Source organism: Sphaeramia orbicularis, chromosome 4 (assembly GCF_902148855.1).
Source record: "Sphaeramia orbicularis chromosome 4, fSphaOr1.1, whole genome shotgun sequence".
NCBI classification, from domain to species: domain Eukaryota; kingdom Metazoa; phylum Chordata; class Actinopteri; order Kurtiformes; family Apogonidae; genus Sphaeramia; species Sphaeramia orbicularis.
Window position 1 is genome coordinate 45,075,033 of NC_043960.1, and position 16,931 is coordinate 45,091,963.

General features: G+C 40.7%; 1 protein-coding gene across 2 annotated transcripts; it reads right to left on the reverse strand.

Annotated features, from left to right (window-relative positions):
* Positions 1 to 792: 792 nt before the first annotated feature.
* Positions 793 to 16,733, reverse strand: ssbp3b (single stranded DNA binding protein 3b). Of its 2 annotated transcripts, XM_030132858.1 has the most exons (18): positions 16,559 to 16,614; positions 15,782 to 15,854; positions 15,561 to 15,622; positions 15,386 to 15,470; positions 7,909 to 7,998; positions 6,759 to 6,833; positions 6,459 to 6,521; positions 6,307 to 6,370; positions 6,116 to 6,189; positions 5,290 to 5,354; positions 5,150 to 5,198; positions 4,840 to 4,875; positions 4,663 to 4,717; positions 4,513 to 4,577; positions 4,001 to 4,079; positions 3,450 to 3,478; positions 3,255 to 3,356; positions 793 to 2,210 (listed from the first exon to the last, which is right to left on the reverse strand). In XM_030132858.1, the coding sequence occupies exons 1-18, from the start codon at positions 16,612 to 16,614 to the stop codon at positions 2,181 to 2,183; spliced, it is 1,152 nt and encodes a 383-aa protein (XP_029988718.1). In that variant the 3' UTR covers positions 793 to 2,180. The 2 variants fall into 2 exon arrangements, with proteins under 2 accessions (XP_029988718.1, XP_029988719.1); XM_030132859.1 differs by lacking the exon at positions 6,759 to 6,833 and having other exon boundaries at positions 2,181 to 2,210; positions 16,559 to 16,733.
* Positions 16,734 to 16,931: the final 198 nt, after the last annotated feature.

Genomic DNA, 16,931 nt, shown 5'->3' on the forward strand with positions numbered 1-16,931 from the left:
ACAGCTGATGATGACAATGCCGGAGAATCAAACCACTGAAATCAGTTTCAGAATGATTTGCTGAACAGCCAATCAGAATACACCTGAATTTGGAAAAAGTCATGTTTATGTTGCGTGTCACTTGTGGCTTTGGTTCATCAATAATATGTGTAATAAAGACCTGTACGGACATTTTGTGTGAACTTCAATCTACGAGTTTGGCTTCTTTTTAAATATTTTGTGGAACAAGCCAATTTTGTAAAATAGGGGATTCATAACTGCTTGCAAATAAAATACAACAAACATCTAGCAGTCATCATTACCTAGTGAATACTCCATCAGGTGATGATTATTCATTTTGTGGTTCAGAGCTGGAACACCAGCAGCGTGGACACAACATTATTATAGTTCTTGGTGTGGCTGACCCTTAAGACCATTTTTACCTTGGCAACAGTCAGTTAAATGAACCACTGATGCCAGCTGACAAGAAGGAGGAAAACATGGGTCATAATCGGTACTTTATTTACATTTAACAAGTTAAAGAATGTTAAAAACCATTCCAGCCTTGACCCCTTTCAATGGATCTGCTCCAAGATTTAAGGGATTCATCCTCATCACATGACCTTCTCTTCTACCAAGCTTCATGAAAATCATGGCAGGTTTTTGATGTCATATCGAATGTTAACATTGTGTGTGTTTTCTGTTGCTTTAATATTACCCGTCATGTCCACAGCTGCTGTAGCATATTCTCAGTTGCGTTCAAGTGTCATTACTCAAAATGCAGACAAACCAAAAAAGAGACCAGGCGGTTAGTTAAGTTATTGTAAAATTATATTAACAAGCAATCTTTCCTCAATTTGAAATAAAAAAATATCAGCAAATAAAGGCAACATAGATGTGTATAATGCGTAATGTTCACAGGAGAAAACAAAATGAAACAGAAATTCTCATCACATTTACAAGACTGCTGCTAAGTTTATAATGATGCCTACTAGAATCAGTTTAGAAAGCTTTGACTAACTCTGAATAACTGGGGCAATATACGTAGTCAAAGATTGTATCAAAATATAAAAAAATGTGTAGGTGGGCAAGAAGGGGCAGCGCCAAGGGGATGTCCGATGATGCAGGAGGGAAAAAGTGAACAACCAATAGGCATGAGGGATTAAAACGGGCAGCTCATTCAAAGCCGTTTGAACAGAAACCGACCAGACTGGAAATAACACAGAAGTCTACGACAATGAAGAGCACAGAGTGTTAAGCACAGGCATGTAAAGAGATATTACACCACATCTTAAAGCAGGTGTCCACACAGAAAAGAGCAGCACTAGGTAGTATGTTGTACACAGATTCTCAGCATTCATGCACTCGCTTCTTAACGCCGAAGTCTGGCTTCCCTTGACAGAACGCAACAGCGGTCCAGCTGTTGATATGAAACAGCGGAGAGCGCAGTGTTGCTGTCAACGATAAAGAGACTGGAATTGATCAAAAATGGGATCAATTAGACGGTGTAAGAACCATCTGAGCACTTACATACTGCGGAAGGTTGTCACAATAAAAGCAGTATTCTTTCACATCTTTTTTTCCCCCCTTAAAAACCTCTTTAAATAGCAGGGTGGGCGTTAGGAAGAATACATTATTCATAAAGGTGGCCGCACAGTAAAAGGCAAATTCTGAGTCCTATGTCAACTGACTTTTGTTGTGGTGAGAAGTAAAATGACAAGACAAAGACTTTCCAAGCTCACAATGCATATGCACACTCTCCAGTGTTTTAAGTGACAAAAAGCGGAGACATTTCCTGCACATCTTGCACCACAAAGCAATAATTAAAAAGTACAAGAGGTAAACTTCAACCTTTTTTTTTCTCTCTTCGCTCTGGGACTGAGGAGATTGGATGGGCAGGGAGTGGGGCGGGGCCCTGCGAACAGAAAACGTGTCATGTATGCGTTTCAGTAGCTGGTTTTGTCACACTTTGGGGGATGTGGTTAATGGAGAAAAATTGTCCTTCATTTTGAGCAAGGAGCAGTAGTCGCCAGCCATTTTGGTTTTCCCCCTCCCGGATCAGCATTCTGGCATGAGTGTGGAACCAAAAATGGCGCCCATCTGTCCCTGATTCGATGCTGATGTGTTTGGCCGTGTCCTGTTGTGAGTTCAGATCCTCGGAATGATGGCAAATAATGTTGGTTTGGGTGGGGGTGGGGGGGTCACACACTCATCGTCATGGTTGGAGAGTACTGAGGAGGCAGATAGGAGATGGTTAACACACACAAACACACACCTTTTTCCCCCAATCACAGGGTCACTACAGTCAGTGATTCTAAAAATGCTGTGACTGCAAGGTCAACCTCGCTCTGCCTCTGGATTCATCAAAGTTCTGCACTGATGTTTTCCACCGCATGGTCCCGGTTCAACACTACTCCAGGAAGTGCTGCCCAATACACCAGTAAACTGGTTTGATTTTTCCTGCACTGGATGAATTTTTCCATGTAGCTATATACTGGGGGGCTTAAACATCAGCTGAAACACTTCATATAATTTTATTATACTGCCATGTTTGTGGAGCTGCCCAATTAATCCAATAATCAGCCTATGAAACCATAGCCACAAAAAGCTGTAATTCTTAAAGGTACAGTATGTGGATGGTGTATTTTGGATTCAGTGTCTAAATGTGCAAAAGTTGTTGCATTTATTATACCATTTCAAGTTTCATTTGAAAAAGAAGTATGTTTCAGAATCATCTGTAATCTGTGCAGTGTAAATAATAATCACAGATCTCAAGTCAAATTGTAATTATGTCACCGTAATGCAGCTTAATAGTTTGCCACTAACAGCTCAACAGAACAGTTGACTGTAGAGGACAACTCATCCAACCAATGGTTTTAACTTTTAAAGACAGAAATTGGACCTTTATAAATAATATTTTGTTTTAAAGTCAAAGCAAGATTAGGCAAAAATGCAGAAACAATAGGGGATACTAAGAGAATGCTGTTCATGATTCGTTGGGTCTGTTTGTAACCACTAGGAGACTCACTTTATTTTAGGAAAGGCTTAAAAGGTACAGGGACCCAAAAGTTATTCATTCAGTACCATCTCACACAACAATGATGCAGTGACACTGACAACCTCTCTAACCAGCCAGCATTCTGCAATGTTTTCATGACTTTTTACCTGACAGGTGATGCTAAAATTAAGTATCAGGTACTAGCCACAACATTTGACTTATGGAAAACCAACAAAAGTGAGTAGAGTCGAGCAGAGAAACTAAAAAGCAGACTTACGTTCTCGCTCTGAAAGGAGTGAAGGAAGTTTCCACTAAGCTCCCCATCATCCCTTGGGGTCCCAGGAGGATTGCTAATGCCACTTAAATTGTTTGGGGAATTCTGGAAAACAAGAAAGAACAAAATTTTTATTTCATTGTTGCATGTATAGCATTTGTGTGTGTTTAGATATAGATGCAGGTAAGTTATATTTACCTTGTTCATTCCATCCATATCACCAGAGCCTAAAAATAAAAAAACAAACCCTTAATCATAGTTTGAAGAGTCATTTTTATTCTTTTTTTTTTTTTTTTTTTTTTTTAAATATAGTTGCAGAAAAAAAAAAAAAATCAGACCACCCTTATTTTCTTCAATTTCTTGTTCGTTTTAATGCCTGGTACAACTTAAGGTACATTTGTTTGGACAAATATAATGATAACAAAAATAGCTCATAACAGTTTAATTTAAGAGCAGATATCTAGCCATTTTCCATGGTTTTCTTGATAATAACCAAAATAATTAAAGTTCTTACATCATTAAATTCTTTTCTGTCTGTTTTAGTCACATGATACACACAGAAGTTTGTACTTGATTGCATAACCATTGTTTTTGATGACTTCTGATGGTTTACTAACTTTTTACGTGACTGTATACGCTACAAAAATTTGACATTATTACATGAAACACTGTGCAACTAAAATAGACTCAAATGTCCAAAAATGCAGCTACCACATTTGTGTTGTGTGCGTGGAACTGAGTAGTGTTACCTAGTGACCCGTTTATGTGATGTGGTTCCATCCCAGCCATGGCTCCCAGGGGTCCGTCAGAGCCGGGGCCCATAGGGAACTGGAGGAGAAACAGAAGAGCATGGACTCCCTTCCCATATCTCCACAGCACATAACAACAGCGAGACTAGCTGCTTCTAAGTGAGTGTCTTTCATAGAAATACAAATAAGTTTCACCACAGCAGGACAACTGGACAAATACATCCTATAAGGGCCTCAGAAAATGTTATGTAGACAGTAGAAGGGGACTGCAGGGTTTTTTTTATTTCTTCACATCACAAATTTCTGTGCATCATAAACCCACTGAAATTAAAATCATCTTCAGTGGCAGGTATTTACTTTTATTTAACCAGGTAGGTCAATTGAGAACCAGTTCTCGTTTACAATGACGACCTGGCCAAGAGGCAGCAGAGCAGGAAGATAAAACAGCAAAAACCAAACAAAAACAAAGAAACCACCATGTGTCTGGAAGGTAAATAATAAGTGACACATACATTATTTCGGTTGCCAGGTCCAGTGTTGATCATGGTGTACAAATTGTCACCAGAGTTGTTTGAGTCTGCAAAAGAGCCAGTTGTACATTAAATTAGCGACATATGAAAAGTCTGTTGATGATGAGCAGCTTAGATCAAAGAGGTGCTAACCTGCAGGGCTGGGCATGATGGGAGTGCCTGGAGGCCCACCTCCTCCAGATGCCCCCTTCAAAAGAGCACAAAATAAAAAGGCTTGTTACAAGTGGTAAAGGTGTTGATGTAAATATTTCTTCCTGCGCTAAAATTCATATCGAGTGACTAAATTTGGCTGTCAGGATATGTTCTCACCCCGTATGCGCCAGGAGAAGGTGATGAGTAAGGCATCTGCAGGCAGAAACACAAACATTACTGGGCAGAAATGGGAATATAAACCCTTTCTATACCTCAAAATGTCATCATTCATCATTTGATCATCCTAACACCATTACAGCCGTCTGTGGAAACCATGACACATAATACTACAATTACATCTCAGGCTAGGACCTGGGAGCACATTAAACCTCCACAACTTTGAGAGGAGATCTGGGTGCAATCTGAACCAGCATTTCACAGACCCAAGCGTGAGTGTGTGTGACAGAGTGTGTGTATCAGTACTTACAGAGTTGGCATTGTTGGGATTGGGCCATGGCCGACCAGTCCCTGGGCCCCTGCATTGTAAGGCCAAGAGAATTCTTAACATATTGCACTTGTATTTCAGTGACTTAAATGTATGGAAATACAGACAGAAAACTGCCTCACATGTTCACTCCTGGCATACCAGGACCCATGGTGTTATGTGGAGGCCTCATCCCACCACCGAAGTTCTGAAAAGACAGCAAAGAGTCAAACACTCATCTTTTATGGGTCGATGAGTAGGATTTAGTGGCATCTAGTGATAATGTTGCAGACTGATGCCAACCAATATCCCATTCTCTTCAGGGATGTGAGACTACTGTAGAAAGACACCAGCACAATATTGTGGACTCCATATGAGATGATCCACTCCCTATGCAGATGTTAACGTCTCACTCTAAGGTATCAGAAGCATTTTTACTTTCTGGTGGTTACACCAATGAAACTAACATTTCTGCTGATCCCCTTGTACAACCCCCATAATTTGTAGGTGGTCACTCAAGAATTGAGTCACTGTCTGAACAATATGAAATATGAAGTACAGACCCATCCTCATCTTTTTTCCCTGAATTATGGTATTGAATAATGGCCACTAAGATGCAAATGTTTTTACAGAACATTATGTCAAAAACATAGATTAGCTTTGGCTGAAGCCCAATTTTTTATTTCATGTTTCAAATGGGAACTAGAGGATTTTTTCCACAGTCCAGGTGCATAATCATGCTACATTAAAAAAAAAAAAAAAAAAAAAAAAAAAATCTGCCACGTTGTACCCAAGATGAACAAGAACAAGAATGAACAATCTAAAAAACACACCACCTATGCCATGGCTGTCATTGCCATGGGTTGAGGAACACAGAGCTAAAAACCCTAAAGAATTCTAATATGTCCCTTAAAATATACATAGACATGTTATTAAAAAAGAAAAAAAAAAGTACATAGAGTAACAAACCTGGGGGCCAGGTCCCATGGGCCCCATACCTCGGGGACCACTCATCCGCTGCATTGGCCCCAAGTTAGGATGGCCTGAAAAGATAAAGTCAGTTTAGACAAAGAGAAACAGAAAGAAAAAGAAGAAACATTTGTTTTTCATGCAGATTTTGTTATTTACTGCAGATTCTGTTATTTACTGCAGATTCCCACCTTGTGGTCGTGTAGGGTCCATATTGGGCAGCATGGGATGAGGACCAGGCCCTCCACCTGGTGGCTACAAGGGAGAAAAAAATATTTTGTAACACATTTACTTCAGAGTTAAAATGAGTGACATGTATTGAACTTAGTTTTGGAAACTCTACCTGGTTGCCAATCCTAATGGGTGGGCCTCTTGGACCTCCAGCGAAGCGAGGCGACATGAAGGACTACAGCAGAAAGACAGTGGCCTCATTAGTTTAAATGACTATCGATGGAAAATGTAAGTCAGGTATTTAAGGATTGTCTTTATTTGGATGTTTGTGTGAATACTGGAAGCAGCAACAAGCACTGAGCTGAGACGTATGCCAAAGCATGAAGCATCAGCACTGAGAACTCAAGTTCCCAAATGACTGCAGACAGCAAAACAGAGAAAAAGAGAGAGATAGATGGAGAGGGAGTGTTACCTGACTGTGAGGTCCCATCATACTGTTAGGGGGAGGAGGCTGAGGGTGAGGAGAGCCCTGGGGACCAGGAGGACCCTGCGGCATTATAAAAATGAAGACGCAAGGAAAAAGATTGAAGAGGGAGAGAGGGGAGGTTGAGACAAAGAGGGAGGGAGCAAGAAACATATGTTGACAAAAGAGGGGCAGAGAAAGAAGCAGGGTTACTGCAGGGAAGAGGACAGTCGGAGTGCAAGAACCAAAGTGTGGCGCAAAAAATGTACAAAATTAAGATGCTATTTTTCATGTACCAAACACAGTAAGAGACTGAGCAGAGAAGAGCAAGCGAATGACTTAGCTTTGAATGAGAGAAAAGAGGCCGGGAGATGGAGAGGATGTGTGCTCTTTTGCCTGTCAGTCAAGACATTAAGAAGCCTGCTGCATGCAGCATGTTATCAGTGCTAATTTTCCCTGAATTAACAGCATCAATTAAGCTCTATGCAATTAGCTTTATAACAACACTAAACACCGGCACTGTGTCGCTAATGTTGCTGATCTGACAGAGAGGGGGTCTAATTGGGCCTCCTCCAATAGATTCTGGTATGGAAAGTGGGTGCGCTCATAGCACTACCAAAATGTCTTTCCTGGTATTAATATGATCATCTAATCAGTCACAGCTTTGTGGTTCGTACCATATAATGAGCTGGTGGATTTAGTGTGAATCGTTGGATCTAGAAGAGGCAGAGCACCACTGAAATTTGTCACCTATTGGAGGCAGTTCCACACAGCAGTCTGCCAAGTGTTTATCCTCATGACATATTGATTTACAGTAGGTGCTGCACCTTTCGATTTCTCCATTAGGGAAAATGGCCAGGCCACGCCTGCCTGTTTACAGCACTGGAGGAGAACAGGCAGACAGGACGTCTATGATGTTTACTACAAACTCACTGAGCACAGTCGAGCAAAACACAAGAGAAAAGCAGCACAGCCACCAAAGTGGAGACCTTCAGCTCAATAATATATATAGTTCAACAGCACAGCAGCTATGACACTCATCAGTTTGTTAACCAATTTGTACAGCCACAGAAACTTAGTTTACAATTCTGATAAGTGAGCTACCAGGAGAAAATACTAAGGCTTGAACTGGGTCATATTTCTGTGGTGGCAGACTGACCTGGAAAAAGCCAGGTGGCATGGGTCCTCCTGGCATCCCCTCACCAGGGGGCATCCCTCCCATTACAGGACTCGGAGCTGCTGCTGCACTCTGAGAAAACAGGAGAGACAAAACACAGGTGTTAACGTTCATAAAGGTGCTATGTGAGAATATAACATTACCTTTAGCAAAACAACTGCAATCTCTATACAGGTGTAGAACTTCTAAATTTAGGCAAACCTATCATTAGTCAGGTTTAACAATTTTTCCCAAGAAGAGCAGAGAAAGAATAATTTTTTGACAAATACATTAACACGAGTTACACCTAGTAGTTCACCTTAAATCAGGGTGTCTACAAGCACCAGAAACTTAAATTTAATAGTTTTAGATCCATTTGAGAAATGCTGTTTCTTATTTGAGCACTAAAGTTAAGTACTATATATGCAGTTTGGTGCACAGGTAGATTTGTAACATTAGGAATGTGGACTTTTCAAAAGAGAAGAGTTTGACTCACATTAACAAAAAGAAATTAGATTAGATGTTTGTGAGAATTAAGACTTCATAAATTCACATTTTACTTGTGACTTTTACATGACTTGCCATTATACTAAAGATTTGAGTTAAATGTTAAGACTTTTGATGGCATTTAACTGACAGTGATGTTTCTTAAATGAAAACATGAACATTCATCTGACAGATTTACATTATGCTGTATGTGAATAGGAAGGGGGTAATAAAGGGGTCCCTGTGAAAGGTTCAAAGCCCTGCTGATCCAAGATCCAGTGGATCAGATAAACATCAGTGGGATTCACTGAGTCAGTGGCTCCAAAGTGCTGCTACACAGCAGGGGCTCGCTGGGCCGATTTCCTGCTCAAACCGCAGCCCTAATTCACTAATGTGCCATTTGCTTCGGTCACACGCTCTTAATTGACTGAGTTTTTCTTCCCTGTAGCTGGAGCGATCTGAGAGGAGCTAATGTCTTCAGAGCTGTGGGGTTTAGCTTCCAAACAAAGCTACAGAGTAGCAGCAGCTCCTCCGGTCTCATTTGTTAATGCATAGCAATACGATAGACGTATGCAAACTGGCAATAATTTACCACTGATAGGATACACTAGCATCTGACATACGCAAACGCTCCTTGTTTCTGTCCAGAGCCCTACAGACATCACTGGTCAATAGCCAACCCATTGGTATCGACTGCACCTTCCCTAATTATATCTGCTCCGGCTGCCACTGCAGGGCCACTGTGAAATACCTCAGCAGGGAGAGAAGTGAGGCCGGAGGGAGAAGTCACATCTCATCAGGCCCCACCACCACTGGGACATGAGCACAGAGACAGAGTGTTTATTTAAAAAAAAAAAAAAAATCTTGCATCTTTAGTAGGTGACGCCATAGAATGGTAAATCACTGCACTGAATGGGCAGAAACAGAATTAAAAAAAAAAAAAACTATCAATGACCTTTTTTCCCCAATGTGTGAACAGTTCATAATGTTCCTTAAAAACTGAGACCCTTTCCAGCATCCAACATAACAGCGTTGAATTATTTCTATGCAGAGGACATGAGTCACATTAACTGCATCTCAATGCAAAACGGGCTACTGTTAGCATAGAAAAAAAAGTCTATAATGTCCCTAAACAACCAGCAAAATGTTATATACTGCACTATTAAAATCTATGTAAAGCATTAATAAAGAGTTCCATAAATGTGTCAGTAAATTCAATTTATAAAATTAAGTTTCAAGATCCCAAACTAAAATAAGTAAAGTATAGTATTCTCTGCTCTGACAAACAGGAGCCAAGTTGGCTTAAGAGGCTGAAAATACAGCCAGTTACAGGAAAGGTTCAGTCCCCCTAAAGTTCCACAGAACACAACAACCCAAAAATCTGATTCTCCACAATGAAAAAGTCACACAATATAAAAGCAATATGTGACCACATAAAAATATGAATACCTTTCATGAAACATTATGGAACATTAGTAACAAACCGTGCAGTCTGTATTCGCTAGGAGACTGTTTAGGAAGTTTACTGGACTTGCCATTTTGAGTCACCAGAATCTACTTCGTAGCCACAAGACACTGATCGACTGCAGAATCAGCCTCATTCATCTCAGACAAAAGACAAATCTGTCGTCTCTGGAACCAATGATGGAAACAGCCAAGAAGTGAGCGACCTCACTACCTTCTGTACATGCACATCAAGCATGACAATTGATCCTTTGCTAAGCCCCTCTCTAAAACAGCTACTGTCCAATCCCACATTAGTAACCATAATTAGGAGTGAGAGGCCTGGTAAGCTGAAGCCAAGTGCAAATGAAGCCTATAGATACACACTTTTATATATTTAGTCACTTCATGTGTACCAGTGATTAATATATACACCATTTATCAATTAGAAATATTACACCACTGTTTCCGTCAATAGTTCACGTCATAATTCAATGCAATTTTCAAAAAATCATGCTATGTATGGGCCCAGGATGCCATCAAATCATTAATTCTGTCCTGCCCCCCAAAAAATTCATAACACACATATTTGCAGTAACTATTTTCAATCACGTATGATGCACTTAAAAGCACATTTCTGAGTTACCTTTACACAGATTTCCAACCTGGTCACACACGTGCATTTCATGTGCTGACATAGCTGTAACTACCAAAAAATTTAAATATTCTGCTGTTACAAATGTCTAAGACTTGAAAACATCTTTTTTCTAAATAAAACAATCCAGTAAAGCAGACAAGGATACTGTTCTCAGAATGTGTAAAGCAGGGGCACGGACTAAATACATGCACACATGATGGTATAATGAGGAGAGTAAGACTAAGACATACTATATCAGCACTGAAATAATATACTGCTGTGAGCTGTATATGCAAGTAAGTATTGTTTTATTCTTTAAGTAGGTCAGTTATGTTTTCATTTTCTCTCACCTGCATACTTTGCAGTACCAGGTTATTGTCACTTAATACTGATGTGACAGTATTGGTTATTAATTGTCAGAGGGATAGTAATTTCACATTTGCATCCATTTTTTCTTGTTTCAGCTCAATGCATCCCTAAAATGACTTCAGTGAGATTTTGTCTTTGTTGTTTTGGAATTAATTATACTGCAACCACAAATGGTGTTGATCATTTACTTGGAAACACTATAGGTTTTGTTTTGTTTAATAAAGAACACTATTGGCTCTGGGGATGGGCGGGTGGGGTGGGGTGGATGATATGTTAAATTGTATGGGTTTTTTTTGTTTTGTTTTTTCTTCTTTTCTTAGCCTATCAATGCTGTTTATTTCTGAATGTTCGTTTGTTGTGTTGATATTAAATGTGAAACATGGTGGGCCAATCGGGGGATTTCAAACCTGTACTGTGATGAAGCTTCGAATTAAAATTTTTGAAACATAAAGAATACTATTAATTAAAGCACTGTGATCGTGTGATAATAGTATGACACTTTCTAGACAAAAAAAAAAATGCATCTTGAATTAAATGTGTGAGCATCGTACTCGCGCACAGTGAGAGGGATAAGAGTGTTGCAGGATTCACCAGTTCATCAATTATGCTGTTCCATACCATATTCAATCTGCACATGCATTTATTCATTAGTTTTCTTATCTGTGTCTGACATGTGGGAATATTCACACCAGAGATCATGTGACTAGCACTGTAATATCTAGGCACAACACCATCCTCATAGGCATTGTTGTAATCACATTTAAGTTTCTGAATACTGTTCTTTTAATACCTGCAACAAAAGGTAAGCCAGTAACCAAGGGCACACAGTGAAACGTTGAAATAATCAGACGCGTGTAATACATACAAGCATATTACTCGCAATTTTCATGGCAATGGATGGATGCAGTATTGAATTTAATCAAATAATTTTTGCAGAGCATTATGCAAGAACTACCCTTAAAAGCAACCCCTAAAATAAACCAACAGATGCATATTTGCATGCACTGGAAGCTGTTCTTTGTTTTTTAATCTCCATTTTTAATGACCTAAAACCCGATTTACATGTGGGTGAGATGCTGAAAAATACAGAGAAAAATATCTTTATTAGTTTGGACAAAGAGCAAGAAAATATGTGTTTTGTCAGTGGTTATCACTATCTGGCCTGCTGTATCCTTCCTGCAGTAGATCTCCATGTTGACCACAAAAGTGTGTACATCAGATGAACACATGCAGCAACCAGGCGTCACTTTTATACAGTATATGAAACAATCACATTTCATATAAAATAACTGCTTTCTTCCTTTGTAAACACTAATTGTAATTACAGATCTATGTACCTACTTCCCCTGGGCCTCAACAACAAGTTGTGCTTTTATACTTAATGACTGAGTTAATCAAATCTAGTGGATCATCACATTCTCCTCTCTCTAGTAGCATTCAGATGAAATGCATAATATATGTAACGGCCTCACATACAAGCATTACACCCTGGATAGAATTCCTCCACCTTGAAGGTTTTTTGTTTTTCTTTCTGAAACAGAGTTGGTTCTTAACCTAAGAAGACTTTCCTTGTTTAATTGTACACAGATGTGACTTTGTTTATCATGATCTCAGAGGAGATAAAGCTTCTAGGGTTTATTGCCTCTCATATGAAAAAGTATATGCTTATCCAAACACACTGTCTGGACTCCTCAGTGAACCAGCAGCTACGTTTTTTAGCTCCTCTACCCTAATCCAGTTTGGAAACAGGTCTGCGCTGAAATAATGAAGTAAATGAAGTTAAAGTGGTGACCACCGAATAATAAAACAATGTCAACACTCTACCTAGCCAGCCTTGTAGAACTCACAAACCAGCTCAAGAAGCAGCGTGCATGGCGGGTTCACAGGCATGTTATGCAAGATCTTTATCTTGTCTCGCTAAAGCCCACAGCTGTACTTGCTGGACTGTTCCAAACAGCCTGCTGCTGCTCTCAACTGAAGCAAGCCACGTCTGTCCACTTACTCTGGTACAGGAAAGGGGCAGATGTCTCAGTCCTGCCCCAGGCTATGAGCTTCTTGTCTGGGGACTTCCTTACACTTCCCAGGGGGCCTCCTTTAAGACAGACAAACTCCCCCCACCAGCCTTCATACACCATGATTCAGCGTGTATGAGTGTTGGTACATTTAAGAGGATAGAAGCAATTGCAGCCAAGTAAATTTCCCTTGAATCTCTGAATTACTGACGGGGTTTACAAAAGGCCAGAGTGGCGGCAGATGTGCTCTCACTCCCTTTTAGAAAAACAAAAAGGAGGAGAGGGTGGAAAAGATGGGGGGTGGGAGGAGAAGGACAGAGTATGGAGGGTGAAGATGGCCGAAGAGGTTGGCTGAGGTAACAGTGAAAAGCAAAGAAGAGACAAACATTGAGCAAGAGACAAACGGAAAGAAGAAAAGAATCTAAATGGATGAAGAAGAAATAAAAGGGGGGTTGGGCTGAAACACAGACCACCCAGACACCATCCTGACCTCGCCTGCTCTTAACATCCTCACTTCTTCCACTGCAACCAATGCTCAAAGAAAACTGGTCCCTATGTTTAGCTTGTAAATGTTTAACCATCAATCAACATCATAAAACCCTCTCTGGATCTCTGACTGGATGCTCTCCCTCCACTTCTCACCACCACCACCCCCTCCTTTTATTCCCTCAGCTCGTCCTCCGCGGTAGATGCTGGGCATATGCCACAGTGCCACTCCCCTTTCCTTTTTCCAATCTGCCCTTCAGCTCCATGACAGCCATCAATCAGCCACAGACGCCATGGCGACCAGGGCCCCTTGGGGAGCGTTCGTCAGGCCCAGCGTGAATACGCAAGGGTTTTTACGAGCACTGCCGGCTAACAGAGCAACTCTCACCTCCCCCACACCTAGACAAAGGCAAGGGTCCAAGGACTAGTACTGTTCACACACACACATTTTCCTGACCCTAACCACAAAAGAACACAAGGAGAACCATCACGGCGAAGGGCAACCACGAAATGATGGGGAAAGTCAACCACATCGAACCTCTCAAAGCCCCACACCACAGCGGTGCACTGATGTTTCACTGTTTCCTCATTTGCTTAACGCTTTCCATGTTATGAAAATGGTCATAAAGGGTGCACATTAACACCTGGTTTAGTTTATTCTGTCAAAACTAGTCTAGGGGTTCATCTGCTTTATAATGACAAAAAAAAAGAATCATACACCTACAAAACACATAGAATATGTTTTCATATATATATATATATAAATAAATAAACAAACAAAGATACTAAAGTCAATTCTTGTTTTTGTTAAACAAGGGACCAAGGAAACCAAAGATATTACAACGACACAACAGAAAGTAAGTGAATTAAGACAGTATTTTAACAAATGCAAAACTTCTGTCTATGCATGAACCTACATCATCATCATCATCATAATAATAATAAATAGAAAGGGCAAAGCCATGCTGTAGCCTCTCCACTGGATCCCAGGTCACCTGCCAGATCAGGAGGCCCGTTACCCTGACAACCCTATCTGCCAAGAGCAGGGCCAACGTCTCCATTTTAACCTCTTCCTGCCTGATGCATCACGAACCATCCTACAAGCTTGGCACTGTACTGGTGAGTGTATTTTTGTGACAGTGCTCAATCAGCCAAAACTGTTATTCTAATTTACCTCAGCAATACAGCGCTCATCTTATGAGCCTTTTGAGGTAAAGGTCTGAGACGCACCAGGACAGCAAAAGCATCTGATGAGCAGTTCTCACTTTCTTTGAACCACATGAGGATCTTTTTGATGCTGCCTTTGATTGCTGACTCAAATGGGGCACATGAACACACCATTATCTCAAAAAATACAAACTAGTAAAACGGCCATGTCATGCATATGTGAATACTTTAATATATACTTGAGATTCACTTCCATAAAACCATTTGGAGGACAAAAAAATAACATAACTGTGTATCCGACATTCTGCAGAAAACACAGCAGGTCCTTTTTAATCTTCACCACTGAAGGAAGGTGGCTAAAGGAGGAGAGCACAGGTCTGACTCAGGACATGCTGACCTCAGCATCATTTTCCCAGAAGCCCATAAAGCTCGTTGTTGGGCGCATCATTCGACCCACCAACTGAGCAAAATGACCACTAGTTATTTCAAAAAAAAAAAAAAAAAAAGGGGGGGGGGGGGCTACATTTAGTATCTGAATACTGCTACAAAAGAAGTTGCTAGGAATACATATCATAAACAAGAGACAAATCACAGCAAAGAAGGCCTGCAAAAATGAAGAAATCTGCCTCCTTGGAAGTGAAATATAATAAACAGGAATCAAGTATACCAGCTGTTATCTGCGAGGAGAATGTGGAAGATTTGACACTTCTTTGAGTGTTAACAGGCAGAGTTTAGAAGCACTCCAACAAAAAAGATTAGCTCAACACAAGATAGAAGCATGTTATTTACACCACTTCTTAGACCTGATAGCAAAGTTTCTCTCTTCTTTGGCAGAAGGCAGAGCAATAAGCGCAACAGTTCTCATGTAAGCACTACTCACATAATCATGGAAGGCTTTCGCTTCGCTGGAGTGGTCACATGTCTCTCTCCTCTCCGGAGCAGCACAATATAAGTCCCAAAATACACTGTGGACAAGACAGGTCATGAAGCACACAAAAAACCACACAAACAACCCCCGCACATGTTTACAGGGAGATGAGAACATTATCACTTACCACCACCAGGAATGTAGGAATCCAGGGGGTTCTCCCAGTGTTATGTTTTTTTCCCATCGGATCTAGAAATGAGGAATTTTAGTAATTAAATATAGGTGTCAACAAAAAAAAATAAACTTGTATGACTAAAATGATTCAGTATGTGCAGTTGTTATGCAAGTGTTTAAATCTTAAAAAAGGCTACATATTTAGGTTGAATTTCTGCTTAATATTCCACATACCTCTGATAAAAAGGTCTGTGCAGACTTCTGTGCTCCTATGTGTAACAAATACTCATAGACGTATAGAGCCAACCTGCAAAAAATGAATACGAGGATAGATTTAATTTTTTTAGAAATGACCAGTGGTGGAAAATAAACATCAGAGAACAGGTTAAATCGTCTTCCTCAGGCACACTGAGTGAATGGAGTCGGTACAGGCCCACTGAACAATGGCTGCCAAATAGCCTATGCCAAAAAATTAAATGGGGACTGGGAAACCTAGCCAAACCCTGGTGGACATTCACTACAACCAAAATGTTTGACAAAGTAGAAAAAGTAAGAGTAAAAATTCACGCCATGATGTAAAATCTGCCAGAGCCTCAGCAGGCAGCTGTGCATTAGCTAGGTACAGTATCCTGGTGGCACTGATGGGCTGAGGGAAATAAAAACGCAGCCTATCCAGAGCGCAACAGAGAAAACAATGTACTGTGTGTTGCAAGGCGATGTTATTGTTTTCTTCTCACTGTGCTCTCGAATGAAAAAACGAAAAAATATTAAACAAAACACAGCCAAACTGCACTCGGAAACGGTCGGGAATGTGTTAAGACGCAGCATTAAACCAAAGATAGCAGAAATACGGCACAGAGGAGGAATGGCGAGCAGACAAGGCGGTTCATTCAATTCCATTCTCGGTAGGAGGAAATCGCCTCTTGCTAGCCTGTCCAGCAAACAACAGAGAACAGGAGGGAGCAACTTACGATGTAGAAAATACACAATAATAAACGTTTCAGAGCTTACTTTTCCCGTGCTTGGCCGTCCGACGGCACCGGGGTGCCTTTGCCTTTGGGGAACATTGTTTTGTGTGGGAGGACGCCCGCCTTCTCTTTCTCTTTTTCGCTATTTCATCTGTCAGATCATCGCGGCCGCGACCCTCTCGCACTCCAACCGCACTCCTTTTCAACCCAGCGACTCAACCGAGCCTCGTCCGGGGGGAAGAGGCGGGGCCGGAGCTGACGAACACTCACTAAAACCAATCATCGTCCGCTGTTTGCCTTAAGGTCTGCCTTTTTGTGCTTTCAGTTTGCTGTTTTGACGCCGATAGCCGCGATATTAGTGACTGTAATATGATAAAATAGCTGAAGTATTATTAATTTACACTTTACCTGTACTT